Here is a 22,209-nt window from a genome sequence, read left to right on the forward strand (position 1 = left end):
AGTTCTTGTCACGATATCCCACACAGGAACAGCTCTGGAGCACCTCAGTGACCCCAAACTCCTGGGGATTGCAGTTCTTGTCACGATATCCCACACAGGAACAGCTCTGGGAGCTCTGGAGCACCTCAGTGACCCCAAACTCCTGAGAGCTGCAGTTCTTGTCATGATATCCCACACAGGAATGGCTCTGGGAGCTCTGGAGCACCTCAGTGACCCCAAACTCCTGGGGATTGCAGTTCTTGTCACGATATCCCACACAGGAACAGCTCTGGGAGCTCTGGAGCACCTCAGTGACCCCAAACTCCTGGGGATTGCAGTTCTTGTCACGATATCCCACACAGGAACAGCTCTGGGAGCTCTGGAGCACCTCAGTGACCCCAAACTCCTGGGGATTGCAGTTCTTGTCACGATATCCCACACAGGAACAGCTCTGGGAGCTCTGGAGCACCTCAGTGACCCTCAGGTGCACTGCACAAGCAGCACAGTCCCACAGAAGCCCACAGGCAGCCCTGAGAGGACCTGGTGGCCTGGGCAGGAGCTGCCCAAAGCTTTCCCAGCCTCTGTTTTCCACCCCCCTGTCCCTCTCTGCCTGCAAAATGCTTTTCTGCAGTGCTGCCAGGGAAGGTTGGTGGGCACTGCCCTCTGAGCCAGCTGAGTAAGAGCCAAACCCTGCTGGGGCCATCAGCTGCCCCACCCTCGGCAGCTGGGCAGTGCTTGCTGAAATTATCTTTCCAGATAAGCTTCTTGTGTGTGGTTTCCCTTTTTGTTTTAGCCATGTAGAAAGTTCCAGGCACACCCAGGAGGCAGCAGCTGTCCTGCCCAGGCTGGGAGGAGCGAGCTGGGTCTCGGTGCCACCTTGGTACCTGGGCAGGAGGGGCTGGTCCTGGTTTCTCAGACCCAAAATGCTTCCAGAACCTGCTGTGGTTAACACAGGATTGAGATGAGCCGTGGGAAAAATCGAGGTGGCCAGCAAAGCCCTTTAACTTGAGCGGACTTCCACTTTCTAATTTCAGTTTAATGTTGCCCGTTGCAAAGGTTTGTTTGAAAGGGAAACATTTGTGGTGTCTGCACGCAGACCTCTGCATTTTGTTTTGTTGAAGAAGAAAAGGGCCCTTTTTATTTAAACTGTCACAAAGGTTTTCAGAGGTAGTGAGAGCAAGCTCCTTTCTCTTTCAACCCAGCTGCCCAAATCTGTTCCTGTCCTTTCTCTTTCAGCCCTGCTGCTGTGTGTGCAGCCAGAGCATCCCTTGGAGCTGTGAATCCCTTGGCTGGGGGCTGGGCTGTGATTTGGGGCTGGGGGCTCTGCCTGTGGCTGACACTCCCTTGTGTTGCTCAGCCAACTCAGAAATGGAGCCACCCATGAATTTCGGGGTGGCTGTAAAGGATTGGAGACTAAAACATCCATGGTGGATCTGTAGGAGCTCTGATGTGGCACAGGAACCCTGTGCCCCCCCAGCTGCCTTGGGTGAGGAAGTCCCTGGATTTCTTGTGCACAGGAAATCATTAGAAACGGGATGTTTGCTCCCTGCAGAGCCCACAGGAGGAGGTGTGGGTGCTCCCAGCTCACACTGATGTCCCCAGGCCTGCCTTCCTACTCCCTCCATGGCAAAACGCTCTCCAGGCTGGCCCTGCTCCTGGAAGGAAGTGTGCTTGGAGGATGATCTGGGAGATTGCCAGTTGTGTTTGTTTAAATAGGATTTTTTTGGGCTGAAACGAGCTCGTTATTTTTTTAGCTGCTCAGACCATCTGGCCACACCCAGAATTATTCTTTGGCATCTCTGCCCTTGTTGAAAATGCATATTTTGAAGTTTTCTGTGTTCCCAGTGCCCAGCTGCAGCTTGCTGTGCCTGGATAAACACACAGGGTCACTTCAGAGGGACTGATTCTCCTCATTTTCTCATTGCCAGACTGCAAACCTGACTGGAATTTTGTGAGGTTTGCTCTGAGGAGCCCAGGAAGGGCTGGTGGCCACTGTTGGTTTTATTGTGCTCTGGTGGATGTGATGAGGAACACCACAGAAAGACTGGGTTGAAATGATGCTCTTGGAGCTGTTAGGGGTGACAGTGGAGCACAGGGCAGTTCTCTGCCTGGGGGGACCATGGCAGGACACAATTCCTGCCTTTCCATTTGCTCAGGAAGCTGCTGATGCTCTGGTTCAAGGTATTAAACACCACAGAATTGTTGATGTATCCCATTGATGCTCTGCTGGCTTGTCCCTGCTGCCAGACTTCCACCTGGAGCTGTGCCAGCTGGGATTGCTTCTCCTGGTTTGGAAAGGGTTCAATTGTCTTCCCAATCTCTTCTCTCCACCTGCCTGTTTCACATGCTCCCCCAGCCCTGGCCCCTGGTTATTCTCCTCCCATGGTGGCTCTGTCACATGTGCCACCCCTCAGTTTGTCCCCTCTCTGACTCCTTGGCCCTGGGCTGGTTCCAATTCCAGCTTTGCTGCATCCCAGCTCCTGCTGTTCTCCAGAACAAAGCTGTTGTCTCCCACCAGGTGAAAACTGCATTTCCCCAGCCCATGCAGAGGGTCTGAGGGGTGGGATGTGGCTTTCCTGGAGCTGCAGAATCAAACCATGGCAAAGAGGGAGCTTGAACCTTCTTCCCTCAGCTCCTGGGCCAGTGCTTGGAGCTGCTTTGAGCAACGTGACCCTGTCTTGATGGGTTTAGAGAGCTGAGCTGGTAAACAGTGCTCAGGCGCTGTCCTCGGACTCAACCCTGGCATTTCACCACTCTGGAATGTCCTGTGTCACCTCCACAAGGAGAAGAGCTTGTTGGAGAGGTGAAGCATCTCTTGTCCCTTGTAATCCCTGGCTGCTTGGAGCTGTAATCAGTTTATCTGAGCAGCCCCAGAGGGGAGCGGGGAACTGAGGCCAGCACAGGGCAGCTCTGGGTGATTCTGTGCAGAGGTGAGGGGAGAGGATCTGCATCCCTGAGGTGCTGGGGGCAACTGGGAGGCGTGGCAGGGACCAGGCAAGTGGGTGTGTGGGGCTGGAAGGGCTCTGCACATCCCTGGGGAAAAATGGCAAAATCTGGGGAATGTGCTCACCCTCTTTATTGACACAGCTTCCCCTCGAGCTGCTCGAAATGAGAGAGCAATGAACTACGGAGCAATGTGGGGAAATAAAAATAGTTAAAAAAAAAAACCAACCCTACCCTGGAGACACGAGAGCCCTCCCCATCCCTCATTTGGCAGGGAAAATCCTGCCTGATGTCTCACAGCCACGTCAGCTCGCAGTTATCCCACCCTGCTGCAGCTCCCAAAGGCAGGGGAGGGCATGGAAACAGGGGGAGCCCAAAATCCTGAGGCTGCTGCTGGGGTCAGGTACGGGGCTGCTGGGGGTGTCACAACCCCGGGAGGGTCCCTGGGAGCTGGGCAGGGTGTGGGATCTGACCTCGGGGCTCGGACACCCTTGGAGAGCCCAAGGGACGTGTCCTGGGGAGCTCCCACAGCTCTGCCACTCAGGGAATCAAACCCAGCTTTTCTCTGCTCTTCCCTCCCTTTCCCCAGTGAGACTCAGCCTGCCTTTAACTCTCCTTTTGTTCCCCCAGATCATGATCGAGTTCTGCCCTGGCGGGGCCGTGGATGCCACGATGCTGGGTGAGTGCAGCTGTGCCCTGTGCCAGGGGCGATGCCCACGGGGCATTTCCAGCCCCCTGGCACCACCCCAGGAGCAGACAGATGGCAGGCGTGGGTGCCACAGCTGCCCTTTCTCTCCCAGGAGTTTGCCTATTTTCATACCCTGAGCAGAAGGTGGGGAGTTTTTGAGCTGCTTTTAATGTCCTTTTGTGATTTCAGTGCTGCTGGGATCGGCAGATCACAAGGCACGGGGGAAAGGGAGAGTCTGGCTGCAGGGGAAAGCTGAATTTAAATATTTACCTGCTGGGGGCACTGGCTGGTTGGGATCCTGTTCCCACAGCTCCCAGCAGGGCTGAGAAGTTTAAGCTGGGTGCCTGTCAAGATGAATTTCCCCAGACCTTTCTGCTGACTTCTCCATACGGTATCAATCGTTTGGTGAGGCAGCAGAGCTCTGATGAGCTGCAATTTGCAGCAATCCCAGCAATCTCCCCTTTTTTAACTCCTCCCTTGCACACAGAGAGAGCTGCTGGGAGCAGGGATGGGTGGCTGTACCCCAAAAGAGCCCTGGCTGGTGCCACAGCCCCTCTGGGGTGACCCTGGGGGTGACATCCCCTCTGCACAGCAGATGTGACACTGACATCACCCTGCCCAGAGCCCTGGGACAGAGCCACATCTCCCTGGGGGTTACTCCTTGTCAGCCCTGATCTTTCCAAAGGCCTCGCTTTCTTTTTGTTTCCAGGAACCAAATTTATCATCTTTAACTCAGCTCTTAAGCCTCCTTTAGGGAACTTCTTTAAAGTGGCTCCAAGTCACTCGGTGAAAAAATACCTGTCCTGAAGTGCTGGAGGGGAATGAAACCTTCCTTCCCTGTGGAAATCCTCAGCAGGGGGGGGTTCACCCATCTCTTGGGACATAAAAACGCTCCTGAGCATTATCTCTGCATAGAAAACCATGAGAGAGTGGCCTGGCTGTGGCTCTGTGAGCCCTGAGTGAGGGTGAGGAGGAGCTGGAGCTCAGGAGTTTGCAAATTCAGAATTAGCACATCTCAGAGTTTCAGAAATGCTGCCTGTTCCACCTCCCTATCCCCACTGGCAGCTGGGATCTCTTCAAAAATCTTATGTACAAAACCTGTGACCTGCTGGAACTGCCTCTTTCCAGGGTGAAAATCACCACCTTTTCCCAGAGCAGGGGAGCTCCTGGTGAGGAAAGGAGGAACAAAGTGACTGAGCCAGCAGCCCCAGGCTGTGCTTAAGATCCTTGCTCTGAACTAACTCCTGGCCCAGTTGCTGGGGTCCCTCCATCAGCCCCATCTGGTGCTGTCTGAGCCCTGCTCTGCTCTGCTGGAGGAGGGATCTGCACTGCAGGGGCCTTGCTGAGGGAGGCAGGGCAGCTCAGGAGATGCTGACCATCTGGAGGGGAGATGCTTTGCAGAGCTGGGCTGGTGGAGGTGGCCCAGAGCTCAGCAGGGAGGTCACTCCTGTCCCTGTGAGCACCAGAAATAGAATCACAGAATCACAAAACATCCTGAGCTTCAGGGGACACACAAAATCCGGCTCCTGACCCTGCACAGGGCAGCCTCCAGAATCCCATCGTGTGCCTGAGAGTGTCCAAACACTCCCTGAGCTCTGGGACTGGTGCTACCCAAAACACCAGCTCAGAGCAGTGGGCAGGAATAACCCTGCTGAGCATTTAAATCGTGTTCCTTTGGGAAGTGGTGTGTCCCTCGTGCCTCCCCACAGCAGGGATAATTCCCTGGTTCCCCTGTTCCCTGGGGAATGAGGGCTGCTGATGTTCATGCTGTCCTGCAGCCCAGTTCAGCTCCCTCCTCTCTCAGCAGCTGGGTGAGACCCAGCTTGTCTGTCTTCCCAAATTGTCAGGGAATTTGCAGTTCAGACCCCATCCCAAGCATTTCTGGCTCCTCTTCCTCATCCACTGTTCCAGAGCCTCAGCTGAGCATTCCCAGGAGGGAGCTATGAGCCAGCAGCTCTAAGAGGTGGAAATTCTGATGGCTTATTAGGGAATAAATCACCTTAACAAGCTGCTTTCCTTTGTCTCCTGCTGCTCTGACCCAGGGACAGTGACTTTGCCATGCTCTGCTGGGTAACCTGGGCCCTCCTGCTGCTCAGGTGAGCATCACTTTGTCCCTGTCCTGTTTAACATCTCTGTCCCTCCCTGCAGAGCTGGACCGGGGCCTGACTGAGCCTCAGATCCAGGTGATTTGCCGCCAGATGTTGGAAGCTCTCCAGTACCTGCACAGCAAAAGGATCATCCACAGGGACCTGAAGGCTGGGAATGTGCTCCTCACCCAGGATGGGGACATCAAGCTCGGTGAGTCCCTGGCACCACTCCATGCTCACCCAAAACCAGCTGGAATGAGGGGTTTGGATGTTCCTGAGTGTGTTGGGATCGAGAGATCGAGCTTCTCTGCTGCCCGAGAGGAGCTGCAGGACGAGGAGGGGAGGATTTTGCTCCACAGAAAGGCAAAAGGAGCAGCAGGATGAGGGGAAGATTTTGCTCCACAGAAAGGCAGAAGGAGCTACAGGATGAGGAGGGGAAGATTTTGCTCCACAGAAAGGCAAAAGGAGCAGCAGGATGAGGGGAAGATTTTGCTCCACAGAAAGGCAAAAGGAGCTGCAGGATGAGGGGAAGATTTTGCTCCACAGAAAGGCAAAAGGAGCAGCAGGATGAGGAGGGGAAGATTTTGCTCCATGGAAAGGCAAAAGGAGCAGCAGGACAAGGAGGGGAAGATTTTGCTCCACAGAAAGGCAAAAGGAGCTGCAGGATGAGGGGAAGATTTTGCTCCATGGAAAGGCCAAAGGAGCTGCAGGATGAGGAGGGGAAGATTTTGCTTCACGGAAAGGCAAAAGGAGCTGCAGGATGAGGAGGGGGAGATTTTGCTCCATGGAAAGGCAAAAGGAGCTGCAGGATGAGGAGGGGGAGATTTTGCTCCCTGGAAAGGCAAAAGGAGCAGCAGGACAAGGAGGGGAAGATTTTGCTCCATGGAAAGGCAAAAGGAGCTGCGTGCTGTGCTGAGCCCCCAGGCCACAGCCACGTTCAGTCCCCTGATGGATTTTTCTCCCCTGAGTTTGTTTAATCCCTCTCTGAACCCGATTTTGTGCCTTTTGGCCTGCTGAGCATGCTGTGCAGGGTGCCAGTTGGCAGGGCTGGAAGCTGGAAGAATTCCTCTTATCTGCACAGCAGGTTTGGTGGTGACAGGGGGAGGGTTGCCAAGGGGTTCCTTTGCCAGTTCGCTCTGCTTTGGAGTCAAATTGGCACCCAAAGACCTGCTGGGGGAGGAGAGGGTGGATTTATCTGCAGGAACTGGTCAGAGGATGCCACCAGGGCTGTCCTGGAGAGCAAACCCACCTGCAGTGGGCTCAGTACCCTCTGCAGCTCTGAGCAATTTCATTTGGGTTCACTTCAGCTCAGAAGGGACAAAATCAGAGAGAGGCATCTTGCAGTGGCTGGAGGGGAGAGAAGGAACGGAACAGCACTTTGGTTTTTCTGCTGTAAAATCAGACTTTTTGCTAGGAAATAGGTCCTGAAATCTGCTACAGAGGAATGTAACAACACTTTGGTTTTTTCTGCTGTAAAGTCAGGCTTTTTGCTAGGAAATAGGTCCTGAAATGTGCCATGGAGCTGCTTTTGTTTGCAGAAAAGAGCTCAATTTCCTCCTAAACGTGTAAGGTCTGGCAGGAGGGGGTTGTTGTGCCTGTTTTATAGTACATGGGAGAGGAAAATCCTGGGGGTCATGTACCCCAAACCAAGTTCAATTCCTGATGCTCAGCTGGGAGGACACAGCCCGTGGTATCACATTCTTGCCTTCAGTGTGTGTTGTTTGCTTTCCAACCTGTGTCTCAGCCAAATGTGCTAACTCAGAAGGGTTTTTCAGTTTTCCTCCGGCCTCTAATGTTCCTGCTCTTTGCAGCTGACTTTGGAGTGTCTGCCAAGAACATGAAAACCTTGCAGAAGCGAGATTCCTTCATTGGGACCCCTTACTGGTGAGTCCCTGCTTGCTGAGAAATCCTGAAAATCAGATTAAGCTGGCTCTGACGGCTTTGGGTGTGTTGGACCGCGGTGCCTTAGGGTGGGAGGGTTTTAATGAGGATTCTTGGCCATTTTCTTGACATTTAAGGGTTTTCCTTGCCTGAGCAGAGCTGTGAGCAGCCTCGGTGGTGTGGGAGCTCAGCAGAGCCAGCAGAGGGGTCACGGTGCTCCAGGCTTGGAGCGAGGGACACACGAGTGTGCTCTCCCTGCTCCCCACACCCCGGGGCTGGGATGGGCTTTGAAGCCACTCCAAGCACATGGGAACGAGTCCCTGCCCCAGAAACACAACCTCTAAATCACCCGACTTGCTGAAGGAGGGGAATTGCGGGGATTAATTGATGCTCTGGAGCAACATCCGCGCCAGATGTCAACGGCCTGGGGGTCTGCAGGGGCTGTCTGGCTGCTCTGAGGAGGAGACAGGGTTTGCACCCTGTGGAAAAGATGCTGCTGCTCCTGCAAGCCGGGGCTGGGGGGCAAAGCTGTGCTGCCTGCAGCGCTGGGGGTTATTTGAAGCGTTTAATTGCCGCCACCTCAGCCCGGCCCTGCTGTGCCCTTCGCAGGATGGCCCCGGAGGTGGTGATGTGCGAGACCATGAAGGACACTCCCTACGACTACAAGGCTGACATCTGGTCCCTGGGGATCACCCTGATCGAGATGGCCCAGATTGAGCCACCCCACCACGAGCTGAACCCCATGAGGGTCCTGCTGAAGATCGCCAAGTCCGAGCCGCCCACGCTCAGCTGCCCTAACAAATGGTGAGGGGGCAGCACAGGGGGCACCTCCCAGCGCCCACACAGGAGAACCAGGAGCTTTGAGCAGCTCTCTCTCACTGGAGTCGGGTTTAGCTGCACGGTGTGTGGATGTAAGGTGTAAGGCAGGATGCTCACGGTGTCCAGGCAGCACAGGGAGAGCTGCTCCCCACCCAAAGAGCCCCCAAAGCCAGGGGTGACACCATGGCTGCTCTCAGAACAACCCGTGTGTATGAAAGGCAGATTTTCCTCTAAAGCTGAAGATGGCCAAGAGCTCCAGAATTGCTTTCCCTGAAGTCTGGAAAGCCACTTCTGCATGTAAAAGAAAACTAGCCAGTTAATTTTTATTTTATTTTATTTTATTTTATTTTATTTTATTTTATTTTATTTTATTTTATTTTATTTTATTTTATTTTATTTTATTTTATTTTATTTTATTTTATTTTTTATATTTTATTTTATTTTACTTTATTTTATTTTACTTTATTTTACTTTATTTTATTCTATTTTATTTTATTCTGTCCTTTTCTATTTATTTAGTTTTTATTTTATTTTATTCTATTTATTAATTTAGTTGCTTTGCTTTGTTTTTTTTTATTTTACTTTATTCTATTTTATTCTATTTTTCTATTCTAGTCTAGTCTATTCTATTCAGGTACTTTATTTTATTTTATTTTATTTTATTTTATTTTATTTTATTTTATTTTATTTTATTTTATTTTATTTTATTTTATTTTACTTTCTTTTATTTTACTTTTTTACTTTATTTTATTCTATTTTATTTTACTCTGTCCTATTCTATTTATTTAGTTTTTTATTTTATTTTATTCTATTTATTAATTTAGTTGTTTTGTTTTCTTTTCTTTTCTTTTACTTTACTTTACTTTATTCTATTTTTCTAGTCTATTCTATTCAGTTATTTTATTTTATTTTATTTTATTTTATTTTATTTTATTTTATTTTATTTTATTTTATTTTATTTTATTTTATTTTATTTTATTTTATTTTATGTTTTATTTTATGTTTTATTTTATTTTATTTTATTTTATTTATCACAAAAATTGCTGCAGGTCAGCCAGCAGCAAATTCCTGGCAGAGCAGTGGAGTGAGAGCGTGGTGGCAGCAGTGGCAGTGAGTGTCCCGGGCAGCAGGCAGGGTGGGAGCTGCCTCTGGAGCTGCTCGGAGGTGACATCGGGGCTCTGGAGCTCCGAGCTGCGCTTTGCAGGCTGAGGGTGCCCTCTATGGGGTTACTGCTCCTTCCCCAGCAGGGCTCTGCCCATGTCCCTTTAGGGGACAGCTGCCTTGTCCTGCCTCTGCCCTGGCCCTGGGGCTGGGCAGAGCTCAGAACTGCTCCCTGCGCTGCCCTGCTCCTCCTCCTCCTCCTCCTCCTCCTCCTCCAAATATCCAGAATTACTGAGTGTCTTTCCCAGGGGAGCAAAATGCTGCCTGCGAGCTGGGACAGAAGCTGCTGAGGGATCAGGCTGATCCCTCTGCTATTTGAGGCCTTTCCTGTGCTGAATTCCTCACTGCCAGCTGTGTTTAAGGTCCCTGGAGTTCAGAGATTTCCTGAAGAAGGCGCTGGACAAGAACCCGGAGACCCGGCCCAGCGCTGCCCAGCTGCTGGAGGTAGGGACCAGAGCAGTGACCCCAGACTGGTTTCAGATTATTTCTATCTTCTTTAGAAAGCTCATAGCACTTTTCAGCCACTAAAATGCTCCAAAACAGGATCAGCAGTGCTTTTTTCCCTTTGGAGCAACCTGCAGAGTCCCTATGGACACCATCTGGAACAGAAACAGCTCCTGCTGCCTGAAAACGCCCATGTGGCAGCCAGCTCGGGCTGTACCTGGTTAGCCCTGACTGAAATTCAATTCCTTTCCTCTTGTCCCTTCCCAAAATCACAGTAAAAAACTGGAAGCTGCTGTTCCCTGCTGGCTGCAGCTCCCTCGCTGTGTGAGCCCAGGGACTTCACGCTTTTGCTGCAGCTCAGCACCAACATCCCGCTGTGAGCGCTGAGTTATTCCAGCCCATTCCAATTAAACCTTCCCCAAGGCTGTCTTTGCTCCCAGGGACCCTGCAGGCTGCTCCTTCCCTGCTCCTGGTGACATTCTGTGGGCACATGTCCCCTTCTTTAAATGCTGCTGCTTTTTTTTGAGGGGGTGGTTCTGCCATAAAGTGTTTTGAGGAGCATCTGTGTGCAGAATGTGCCCTGAACCTCAGCCCCACTTCTCCACTGTGAATTCTGGGGGTAAATCCCAGTGACACCACAAAAAACCAAACCCTCAGGTCCTTGAAAGCCAAAAGTCATCCTGGAGCTCACGAGGTGTGATTTTGGCCAGCTCATATTTTTCATTTATGCTCGGTTTTCAGCATCCCTTCGTCAGCAAAGTCACCAGCAACAGGGCCCTGCGGGAGCTGGTGGCCGAGGCCAAGGCTGAGGTGATGGAGGAGATCGAGGAGAGTCGGGATGAAGCAGAGGAGGATGATTCCTTGGATTCTGCCTCGGTGAGCAGCTTCACTGCTGTGGCTGTGCTGGGGGGAAAGAACCTGGCAACTTTTCCAGACTCCAAAAACTCTTCTGGGCCACAGCAGGTGGAGGGGGAAGTGGTTGCTTGGCAGGGAGGGGCTGGATTTTGGTGGCTGCCAAGGGCAGAGTGGTGCTGGGGGGTGGCCCAGTGCCCAATCACAGGAGGGGCTCATGGAAAGTGGTTAAAAAACAAAAGGAGAAGGGTGAAAAAGAAAATAAGCCCTGATGTAGGCTGGAGAAGGTGGAGTGGAAACAAAGCAGCACATGGAGGGACCACCAGCCTGAGGAGGGAGCTGGGCAGATCTGGCTCTTTGAAGGGGACATCTCAGGGCTGCTGGGGGTCACATCTCGACCTCCCTCCTCTGTCACAGAGGGAAGTGGCTCATCCATGGTGGAGTTATCCATGAGAAAATGAGTTTGGTGTGTAAAATCCTCATCTGCCTCTTAAGGACGTGCAGGTTCTGGGGCTTTTTCATCATTCCCCTGCCTCCCACCCAGGATCTGTAGTCCTTGGGGCCACAAACCTGGGGAAAGGTGGAAGCACCCCAGAGCAGATGTCCTAAAAGGGAAATCCCCTCCCACTGAGTGTTTGGTTGAGGGTGACTTTGCTCTGAAGGAGGGGCCCTGTGGCCTGTGCAGTTGTGTTGAGTGGCAGTGCCAAACCCAACCTGTGCCCTCCCCTGTCTTTGCAGCCCCCTGGGAATCACAAGCGGGACCCCTCCGAGGTGAGCCAGCTGAGCTTTGATGGGGAGAAACCTCCGGACCTGCCCAAAGCTGGGAACGGCTCCGTGGGGACCGGCAAGGACCCCACAGAGGCCCAGAACCACAAAGTCTCAGATAAAAGGATGAGCAGTGACAATGACAAACTGGAGAGCAACCACTCCTCGAAACCCAGCTCGGCCTCCTCGGGCACCCAGGACAAGCCGGACATCATCCTGCAGCCAGGACATTTGGGTAACTCAACGGAGGGGAACAAGGAGCCAAGGCTGGGCAAAGAGGAGAGGAAGAGCCTTGAGGAGAGGAAGAGCACTGGGGAGAGGAAGAGCACCGGGGAGAGGAAGAGCATCGTGGAGCGACCAGAGAGTGTTCTCCTGGAGAACCTGAGCGAGGAGAAGCTGGCCAATGGCAGCCTGGAGCCCCTGGGGCCGTTCCCCGGCAGCCGCTCCAAAAGGGACTCGGATTCGGGCAGCACTTCGGCCTCCGAGAGCATGGACCTCACCATCTCCTTGTCTGCTGACCTGTCCCTCAACAGGGAGAGCGGCTCCATCTCCCTCAAGGTGAGAGTGGTGCCAGAGGGTGCTGCAGAACGTGGAGGAGGGAGGAACCCTTCCCTAGGGAGAGCTTTCCAGGCTTTGTTTTCCGTGTTGCCTGTCCCAGCCGGGTTCAGCTGTGCCAGGGGGACGTGTCCTCAAGTGAAGGAGAAGCTCTTGGTGGAGCTGCTGAAGGTTCATGTGTCCTCTTCTGTGCCAGGACACTGAAATCAGGGGAAATCCGATGATTTGTGTCTATTTTGGGTGAAGTAACCACACCACGAGCCCTGTCCTTGCTCTAGCGTGAAACCCCAAATGGGACTTCCTAAACTTTACCCATGGTCCATCACTCTGCTGCTCTTCCCTAGAACATTCGATCCCAGGAAAAGGTTCATCTGGGCTTGTGCTCTCAGTTTTCCCAGCCTGCCCCACATCTGGCCTGGTTTGTGTCAGCAGTGACTGCACAAAGACCTCCCAGGCTTCTTGGCTTTTGCCAAAGCTCCTGGAGGCTGGGGATGCTTGACCTGGAGCTGCTCAGGTCAGCAGGGCTTAGAGGAAGAGGCAAAATAACTGGAATGGTATTTGCTGAGCTCCAGGAGAAGAAATGCAGTGACTGGAGGGGGCAGAGGGATGTGTTGCACAAGATCTTTGTCACATTGCCTGCATGAGTGAGAACTTCCCAGCACGGTAATGTGCCTAAAAACCTTTCTTGGCAAAACTTTCCCCACCTCCTGCTGGGAGCTGGAGAACCAACATCCCCCAGAGGAGCCTGCAATCCCTAATGATTGGAAATGTGATGCTCTTGCACAGGAATTCCCCCCTCCTCGTGACCTTTCCAGGACACCTGGTCTCCTCCAGGAGGAGGAATACAATGCCACACGTAGATTTGCTTTCTGAGTTGGTCCTCTAGAAGAGGAAAGGAGTTTTTTGGGTTTTTCAGGGCGTAAGCCATTTTAGATCATGTGAGGAGGGGTCTTTGGGAGGTGGGTTGGGTTTCTTCAGTGTGGAAATCCCGCTGCTCTGTGGTTTGGTAGCCAGGCTGGGTCTCCAAATTCACTGATGCTTTGCGCTCCTTGTGGATTCCTTGTGCACGTTTCTCATGAGCAACGGCATTAAAAGTGCTCTGAGGGCTCCAGCCCAGCTGTTGCAGCCCTGGGGAGCTGCTTCACGGGCTCCTCCTCTCCTTCCTGCCCACGCCAGGACTCCCAGATGCACAAGAAGACCCTGAAACGCACCCGCAAGTTCGTGGTGGACGGGGTGGAGGTGAGCGTCACCACCTCCAAGATCATCAGCGAGGACGAGAAGAAGGATGAAGAAATGAGGTTTCTAAGGCAAGTGGGGCACTGGGATGGAGGGAGGGCAGGGATTTCCTCTCTGTGAGCTAATCCAGGGGTGACCTAAAGTCCTCTTGTCATCTGTCTTGGTCCCCTTGGACAGGGGAGGGAGGGATTCAGCTCAAGACGCAGCAGGACTGTGACCAGGGGAGCTTTGCTGTGTCTGGCCCTGTCCTCTGGGGATGACTGAACGTGTCCCCAGGGCTGCAGATGCCTGGCTCAGTGGAAATTAGCTCAGAAATCTTCTCAAGATGTTCCTCTCCCTTTTGTTCTCGAATCTCCTCAGACTTTGTTAACAGAAAGGCCAAGGGAGTTGTAAACTCCTGGAGCATTATTTAATATTCATGGGTGTATCCTCCCTGCTTGATGACTCCTTTGCAGATCTTACAGCTTTTAAATCTCCTTGACTTGTTCTCAGAAAGAGGAGCTGCTGTTCCTAGCACTGAAATGAAAAAGCCCTTAAAATAATTAAAATACAAATTGTTTCATTTGATGCCCAATTCCAGGCTCCCTGGTGCTGCTCTCGGGGACTCCCTGAGAGGATAACTTGTCCTAAACACTTTGTGTCCCTGGGGCTGCCTTATTCCTCAGCCCAAATATCAGATTTATGTAAAAGCTCATTAGCAGAGCTCATTTCCTGCTGGGCTGGATGAGGGGAGGGATGCAATCTCATCAAAGATGGGTCAGAATTTGGGAGAATGGCCCTTTTTGCCACCCAGATGTGGATAAGAATGGATACAGAGCAAAGAGGCCAGGCCAGAGCAGTCCAGCTCGGGATTTGAGGCCCAGTGAGCACTAACCCAGCTGGCACAATGGGTGTTTGGGCTGCTGGGGGACACCAGTGCCTGCAGAACCACCTCAGGAGCTTTGCCAGGGCTTGTTTGGGAAGCTGTGGATGCTAACTGGCCTTACCTGTGGAAGCTGGTGGTTTTCCAGCTGTTCCTATAAAGCAGCATCCAGCTTCCCGCAGTGTCCACATCAGGATCTCCCTCCTGCCTGTGCTCAGGGCAGTGCTGTGGGCTGGAGGTGCAGCTTCCACTCCCTGCTGAAATGCTCTGATTGTGGATGTGACCATCACATCCCAGCAGCCTGGCCTGACCCTGCTCTTCTCTGTCCCCTCTGCAGGCGCCAGGAGCTGCGGGAGCTGCGTCTCCTGCAGAAGGAGGAGCACAGGAACCAGGCCCAGCTGAACAGCAAACACCAGCTGCAGCTGGAGCAGATGCTGCGGCGCTTCGAGCAGGAGATGATGGTAGGAGGGCAGGGAAAAGCCCTGGGAATCAGCTGGGAATCAGCTGGGAATGCAGCTCCCATGCAGGTGCCCCACATGGGGATGATCTCTGGGTTGCAACAACCTTGGGCATCACAGGAACCCCTTTGGGATTTGGAGCATGGATGGAGGTTTTGTGGGCATTAAGCACCCTGCAGCTTTTGAAGCACTGGCAGCCTTTGCCAGTTGTTCTGGACTTTCTCTCTTTAATGATCTTTTATGTCTGTTCATGGCTAGTGTGAGAAACAGTTTCTAGTGCTGTTGCAATTCACAGGAAAAAAAAAAACCCAACCCAGTCTTTACATAAGAAAGCAGCATGACCTGAGTGTGACAGCAGGAAATCTGGCAAGGCTTGGAGTGTAAATTGAATAAACTGGGCTCACACACTTGGTCCCTTCTGCCGAAATAAAATAATATTGCAGTTAATCACAGAATGGTTTGGGTTGGAAGGGACCTTAAAGATCTTCTCCTTCCATGGCACTGCTGGAGCACTTTGTGAGGTGCTGGTTGGAATTTTCCCTCCTCTGTAAAGAGATTTAATCCAAGCAGGAACAATCCTCTACCCTTTTTTTTTTTATTTTTCACTTTTCTTTTTAACCTTTTGGAAGCGGAGAGGAGGCTGAGGCTGTTCCCTTGGTTCCTCTCCCGGGCAGGCAAAGAAGAAGTTCTATGACACGGAGCTGGAGAACCTGGAGAGGCAGCAGAAGCAGCAGATCGAGAGGATGGAGCAGGATCATTCCCTGCGCCGGCGCGAGGAGGCCAAGCGCATCCGTCTGGAGCAGGAGCGCGACCACGCTCGCTTCCTGGAGCAGCTCAAGCTGATGAAGAAGGAGGTAAAAATGGGGATGGGAGGGAGGGAAGCGGCTTTCCTGCACCTCTTTCTTCCTGAGGAGCTTCAGCAGTTCTCGTGGCAGAACTGGAGAGGAGAGCAGTTGGTGTTTTAGGAGGATACTCCTGGTTTGGGGTGATTCCTGAGGTGTTTGGGGTGATTCCTCAGGTGTTTTGGGTGATTCCTCAGGTGTTTTAGTGATTCCTGATGTATTTTGGGTGATTCCTGAGGGTCTTTTGAGTGATTCCTGATGTATTTTGGATGATTCCTGATGTATTTTGGATGATTCCTGATGTATTTTGGGTGATTCCTGAGGTACTTTATTTTGGGTGATTCCTGATGTATTTTGGGTGATTCCTGATGTATTTTGGGTGATTCCTGAGGTGTTTTGGGTGATTCCTGAGGTGTTTTGGGTGATTCCTGAGGTGTTTAGGGTGATTCCTGAGGGCTTTCCAGGTGATTCCTGTGGCCCTTCCAGGTGATTCCTGAGCTGTTCAGTGACTCGAGGTGGGGTTGTTCCTGGCCTCAATCAACCCTCAGAGAAATTTAATTTCCTCCCCCCAGGTCAAGAACGAGGTTGAGAAGCTGCCACGGCAACAGCGCAAGGGGAACCTGAAGGCGAAGATGGACGACTTCACCCAGAAAAAACAAACCATGGTGAGGCTCAGGGAAGATCCCCCCAGTTCCAAAGCTGGGAAATGTGCAGTAGAATAAAGCATCCCTCCTGCTGGAGAGACAGGCAGGCTCTGAAACACCAGCAGCTCCTTCCCAAGCTGCAGCAGAAGGAGGGCTCATGGTGGCACTGCTGGGTTTTTTTAACAGGAACAGGAGTTTTTGGCCAAGCAGAAGGAGGACCTGGAGCAGGCCATGAAGAACATCACAGCCCAGAACAAAAGAGAGATCTGCGACAAGGAGCGCGAGTGCCTCAACAAGAAGCAGCAGCTGATGAGAGGTGGGTGGCAAAGGCTGTGAGGGAGAGGAAGGAGGGCTGTAACCAAGGGTTTATCCAGCCCTGGCTCTTCCCACACAGCAGATGCTGTGACAGAGTTGCAAGCTGGCAGGATGGGATGTGGAAAAAAACCAGCCTTGCCAGGTCCTGTCTAAATGTTTAACAATAATAATACTTAGTGCTTTAATCTTCAAAGTGCTTTACAAATATGAACCAATTAGGCTTCATAATTGCAAGAAATCAGGCTCCAACATGGTTTGCAACCGATTTCTCTTGGAAAACAAGAGGTGAATGATCACCCCCAACATCTGCTGCCCTGGTTGTGTGTAGAGGTGGCTTGGGACACTCTGTGTGACCAGGATGAGAGGCCAGGGTGGGTGATCTGCTCCTTCTCCTCCCCACAGACCGGGAAGCTTGCATCTGGGATCTGGAAGAGCGTCAGCAGCAGGAGAAGCACCAGCTCGTCAAGCAGCAGCTGAAGGACCAGTATTTCCTCCAGAGGCACGAGCTGCTCCGGAAGCATGAGAAGGTGAAGGCTTTGCACCTTCCCACACTGGTGTGGGTCAGGAAAGCGTCCTGGGTGTTTCTCTTCCAGGCTGAAAAGGGGGAAATCACCCAGATTGTGGTTCAATCCCTATATGGGCCATTCACTTAAGAGCTGGACCTGATGATGGTCCAGTTCCAAGTCAGAATATTCTGTAATTCTATGAATTTTGTAATTCAAAATTACAAAATGGTGGGCTGGGAGTTAGAGGGCTTGGTCATTATTAGTGGGAAAGGACCAGAATAAAGCTGGTGTGTCAAGAAGGCAATAAAGCCTTCTTGCTTGGGACGTGTGCTCTGTGTTGTGTGAATTTAATGTGTGAGAAGTTGGGAATTTTGAGGGGCTTTATTGGAAATCTGCCCCTGCAGATTTAGCAGGTTGATTTAGCAGGTTGATTTAGCAGGTTGATTTAGCAGGTTGATTTAGCAGGTTGATTCCCAGAGCAGGGCATGTGAAGACTGTCATTTCCAGCCCCTTCTCCTCTGCTTTCCCAGCATGTTCAATCTGTGCCATCCCCTCTTGTCCCTTTGCGAGTGCCACCAGCCTCTTCCACGCAACCCCCAAATCTGCCCTCCAGCTGTCTGTGTTCTCCTCAGGCCTCTGGGGAGGGGTCCCTGCTCCTCTGAGCCCTGTGTGTCTGCAGGAAAGGGAGCAGATGCAGCGCTACAACCAGCGCATGCTGGAGCAGCTGAAGGTCCGGCAGCAGCAGGAGAGGGCCCGGCTGCCCAAAATCCAGCGCAGCGAGGGCAAGACGCGCATGGCCATGTACAAGAAGAGCCTCCACATCCACTCCAGCGGCAGCGCCGCCGAGCAGAGGGAGAAAATCAAACAGGTCAGGGCCTGAAAAGGCACCAGGAGTTTGAGGCTTGGTTGGGAGGAGAAGGGGATTTGGGGAAATGCAGCTGTTTCCAGATTTTAACTTGCTGATGGGTTGGAGGGCTCTGTTTTGTGGCATCACGGGTGGTTTTGGGCATTGTCTCCATCGTGACTTGTATTGGGAAGCATCCTCAGGGTCTTTCCTCCTTTCCTGTGTGATAATGGAAGCTGGGCTGGTCTCTCAGCCAGCCCCAGAGACCAGAGCAATGCTGCCTACACCAGCACCTGCTTTTCTCTCCGCCAGTTTGCTCTGCAGGAGGAGAAGAGGCAGAAAGCAGAGCGGCTGCACCAGCAGCAGAAGCATGAGTCGCAGATGAAGGACATGCAGGCCCAGTGTGAGAGCAACACCAACGAGCTCCAGCATCTCCAGGTACTCTTCCCTCATGGCTTGGTCTCCCAGAGCTGCCTGTGCAGGTCTCAGTCTTTGGAGAAGTGGCTGCAGAGGACTGGCAGGAGTTGATGTCCCCTTGCTCTTGCCTTGAGAGTTTTTTGTTGCTGTGTCTAAACGTGGAGCTCAGAGCTCTGAGTGTCTCTGAGCAGGGCAAATCCTGTTTGACCTGCTTGATGGGTGTTGTGTTTGGTGATGTGTTTTTAGAATGAGAAGTGTCACCTCCTGATCGAGCACGAAACCCAGAAGCTGAAGTCTCTGGATGAGAACCACAACCAGCACATGAAGGAGTGGCGGGAAAAGCTGAGACCACGGAAGAAGGTGGGGTGTGAGCAGCGTGTCCTGGACAGTGCCCACAGCCCCAGAACAATCTCAAACACAGCTCTTGTGTTGTTCTCTTTGCTCAAGGCCCTGGAGGATGAGCTGAACCAGAAGAAGCGTGAGCAGGAGATGTTCTTCAAGCTGAGCGAGGAGGCCGATGGACAGATGCCAGTGTCCCCGACCAAACACGCCAAGTTTGTTCCCTTCAGCTCCTCAGAGAGTTTGTAACACCTGGCAGGCCACCAGCTGGTGCTGGCCATGTCCTCCTGGGCTGCAGGGGACAGCCTGGACTCGAGAAGCCCTCTCAGCAGCCCCTTCTCAGCACAGCACCCTCCTGCCCCTCGCTCTGCCTGGGATAAACGTGGCCTCTGCACTGAGGGATGCTGACTGGAACTTGGGGTGGCTTTCCCAGGAGCTCCGGGCTGGGAATTGGGGCAGGACCCTCTCTGGATTGTACTTGCACTGTTGGCTGGATGCTTCCTGGGTGAGCCTGGTGCTCACTGGGTTTATCAGCTCAGGCTGGAGCAGGGACCACTCTGATCAGGAGAGGCAGCTGCTCAGGGCAGGGCTGTCACCTCCCTCTCCACCGTGGCTGCTCCTGTCCCAGTCCTCTGTAAGGCCTGGCCTGGGCCAGAGCAGCTTTGGCGTTGTCTTAAACTCACCTTGGCCTTAGACTTACTCCTCTCCACTGTGGTGCTTTTTTTTTGCCACAGAGACACAGAGATTTGGGGTTTTATTGCCTAGGGAGGGTTGGGTTTTTTCTTTCCTCCTCCTCCTCCTCCCCACACAGACTGTGCAGAAAGGAGCTGGATGTCCTCCCAAAGATGCTTCTGCTCTTCCTTTGCTGTGGCCACTGGCAGCACAGCCCTGCTGGCACTGAGCTAACCCTCTGCTATCAGGGGCTGCGTTCTGGGGTGATTAAACTGCCCAGCTTTGGTTCTTGAGGAAGTTGAAGTGCAGAGGGAGAGGATGGGGCCAGCGCTCAGTCCTGCGGTGACACAGGTGAGGTGTCTGTCACTGTCACCTGCCTTTGGGCTGAAGGGTGTCACTGCCAGAGCTCTCATCATCATCACACAGGTGCTTGAGGCTGGTTTTTAAGTCCTTTCTGCATGGGGCCATGTGGGTGAGCCAGCCTGGCCAGGGGGTTATGGCTGCAGAGCATCGTTAGGGAGGAGCAAAGTGGAACAAGAGAGATGCAAAGGGGGCTTGTTGCTCCCAGCACCTCCTTGCCCACTGATGTCCCATCTCCTTGTGATGTGAGCCTTGGGATGGTTCTCAAGGCTGGGAGTCATGGGCAGAGGGGCAGAGCAGGTCCTCTGTCCCTTCTGTCCCCTGCACAAGGCAGGGCTTGGCTGAGCTGCTGCGTGGGACTGGGAGCACAGAGCTGGGGACGGGGTCAGGGACCTCACTGGCAGCACCTTCTTCTTTGCACAACCCAAAGGTGTAAGGCAGCACTTAAGTTTTTCTCTGGACAACATTGTTTGTTTTAGACCTGTTTCTTTAGCAAGAAAAAGTATTTCTGCTTTAAAAAAAAAAATATATAGATATATATATATGAGAAACAAGTTGTTATTTTCAAGCCCCCTCTGTTGATTTACTGGCATTTCAGGGAAAGGTGGTATGTGATGTGCCTCACTTCCAGGTACTGGGCTGAAGCAGGCAGCCCCCAGATCTTGAATTCTGTGTCTGGGGAGTGCATTTCCTACTCTTTTAGAGCTCCTAATCCATATTTATAAGCTTTCTACAAGCTAGCAAGACTCTTTGGGCCATTCCAGGTTACCTCTGGTTTCACAGCAGTGCTGTCTCTGTTAATAAACATAGGAAGGGTTCCTGCCCCATCTCCAGAAGTGTGGATTGTGCCTTTCAGATGTGATAACACCAGGCTGGGAGCTGCTGTAAGGTTAATGAATGCAGAGGGATGTTCCTAAATGGGACAAGGGGGCTGCTGGGAGACTTTCAATCACGTTAGGAGTGTGTTACAGCAGCCCCAGCGGTTCTGGTGCTGGTTCTGGTGTTGGTTCTGGTGCTGCTGGGATCAGGCTGGAGCTGTTGTGTGCAAGGGCTGTGTCCCAGAGCCCAGTGCCTGTCCTGCAGCACGCTGTCACCTCCTTCAGCTGAAGGGCATTGCTGCCTTCTCCACCAGCCCAGGGAGCATCATCCCTCTCTGGACATCCTGCAGCCACGAGCAAAGATTATTTCTGGGGGTTCTCACAGCTGATGCAATGCCCTGTGGTAAATCAGTTATCCCTTCCTCCAGTCCAGCTGAGTTTCAGCTTGGAGAGAGCAGCACAGAGGTAGGAATGGTTCTGTCCACTTGTTTTCATGTTTTGTGTTCTCTCCCTGGGTGTGCCAGGCTCCAGCACCGTGTCCCTCGCCTGGGAGGGGTGCACATCATCTGACTGTCATGTTTACAGCATGGGTATCATCTTCCCTCCTTTCAAAAGAGGATTTTTTTGTTGTTGTTCCCTGTTCAGAAGGAACCACAATTAAACCCAGCTTGCTTTTTTGGGGGGGATGGGACACAATTTTAAAAATGTGGCTTTGAATATAAAGGGTTTTTAAAATATTTTGTAAAATATCTTCAGTGGGGCCACCACCATGATGTAAAGCCCTCTCCAATAAAGTTAACAGACTGAGAAACCTGGGCATGGTCTGATTTTGTGTCTGGTTGCCAGCTGTGACCTCAGTTCAGCTTTGCTTCTGCTCTGGGTTTTACTGACTTAGAAAAACTTCTGGCATTTGAACTTTGCAAGGCTGAACCTCCAGTTCTTTAAAACCGAGCTGGAGCCTCTCCCTCTGCTCAGGGGCAGGGACATCTTTGCCACCGAGCTGAAATTCCGCTGGAGCTGAAGCGAAGCAGCCGTTCCCGGGATGACTCCAGTGTTCAGATGGAGCTGGGCTGACCCTGCTTGGTGAGGAGTGAGTATTGCATCCTGAGAGCTGAGCATTTCTGCACGGATCATTCTTCCTTTTTTACTTAGCTGGCCTGGCTTGAACGGGAATCTCCGACAAAGGCTTCAGTTCCCTTATTTTGGTGGCACAAGGAGCACCTTGGGATGCCTCCCTGTCTCTTCTCACGCTCTTCTCTGCTCAGGAGGAGAAAAAAATCCTGTTTTGCCCTGTGGGTGCAGGGGGAAATCTGTTCCTCCTCCCCTGGGCTGCTCAGAAAGGCTCCCAGCACAGATCCCAAACGCCCTTTGTTAGAACTTTTCCCCTGCTGCTTCCATTGATTTCTGCCAAGGACACAGCACATTAAATTAGGGCAGCTTTGACACGAGCCCATGCAGCTGCTGTGGCTTTACCCTCTGTTTTGGAAGGTTGTGCCAGGAGCTGCCAGTTTAACCTTGGATTTCGTGCAGGAACCGACCTTGCTGGCAGTGTCCACCGTGCAGAACGTGAGCTCAGGTGAGACGCTGGAAAGGAGATGCAATTGGGAGTGGAAGGTGTTGCTGGTGAGGATTTAAATGAGCAGAGAGAGAAGGGTGAGCAAAGCCTGAGGGTTCCTGTCTCCTTGCTCCACAAGGTAGTGAGGAATGGAGTAGCTGAGGACA

General features: G+C 52.2%; 1 protein-coding gene across 1 annotated transcript in view; it reads left to right on the forward strand.

The window, feature by feature from the left end:
- Window positions 1-21,319, forward strand: part of STK10 (serine/threonine kinase 10) — a 41,849-nt gene extending 20,530 nt beyond the window's left edge. The window contains exons 3-19 of the mRNA XM_058848454.1: window positions 3,553-3,601; window positions 5,759-5,908; window positions 7,509-7,581; window positions 8,188-8,382; window positions 9,921-10,002; window positions 10,744-10,878; window positions 11,593-12,177; window positions 13,351-13,481; window positions 14,610-14,733; window positions 15,405-15,584; window positions 16,145-16,237; window positions 16,403-16,532; window positions 16,934-17,058; window positions 17,717-17,905; window positions 18,194-18,319; window positions 18,545-18,658; window positions 18,746-21,319. Of these exons, the coding sequence (XP_058704437.1) occupies window positions 3,553-3,601; window positions 5,759-5,908; window positions 7,509-7,581; window positions 8,188-8,382; window positions 9,921-10,002; window positions 10,744-10,878; window positions 11,593-12,177; window positions 13,351-13,481; window positions 14,610-14,733; window positions 15,405-15,584; window positions 16,145-16,237; window positions 16,403-16,532; window positions 16,934-17,058; window positions 17,717-17,905; window positions 18,194-18,319; window positions 18,545-18,658; window positions 18,746-18,886 (2,622 nt within the window). The 3' untranslated portion in view covers window positions 18,887-21,319. The remainder of the gene's footprint in view (window positions 1-3,552; window positions 3,602-5,758; window positions 5,909-7,508; window positions 7,582-8,187; window positions 8,383-9,920; window positions 10,003-10,743; window positions 10,879-11,592; window positions 12,178-13,350; window positions 13,482-14,609; window positions 14,734-15,404; window positions 15,585-16,144; window positions 16,238-16,402; window positions 16,533-16,933; window positions 17,059-17,716; window positions 17,906-18,193; window positions 18,320-18,544; window positions 18,659-18,745) is intronic.
- The last annotated feature ends 890 nt before the right edge of the window (window positions 21,320-22,209 follow it).

Source organism: Poecile atricapillus, chromosome 13 (assembly GCF_030490865.1).
Source record: "Poecile atricapillus isolate bPoeAtr1 chromosome 13, bPoeAtr1.hap1, whole genome shotgun sequence".
NCBI lineage: Eukaryota > Metazoa > Chordata > Aves > Passeriformes > Paridae > Poecile > Poecile atricapillus.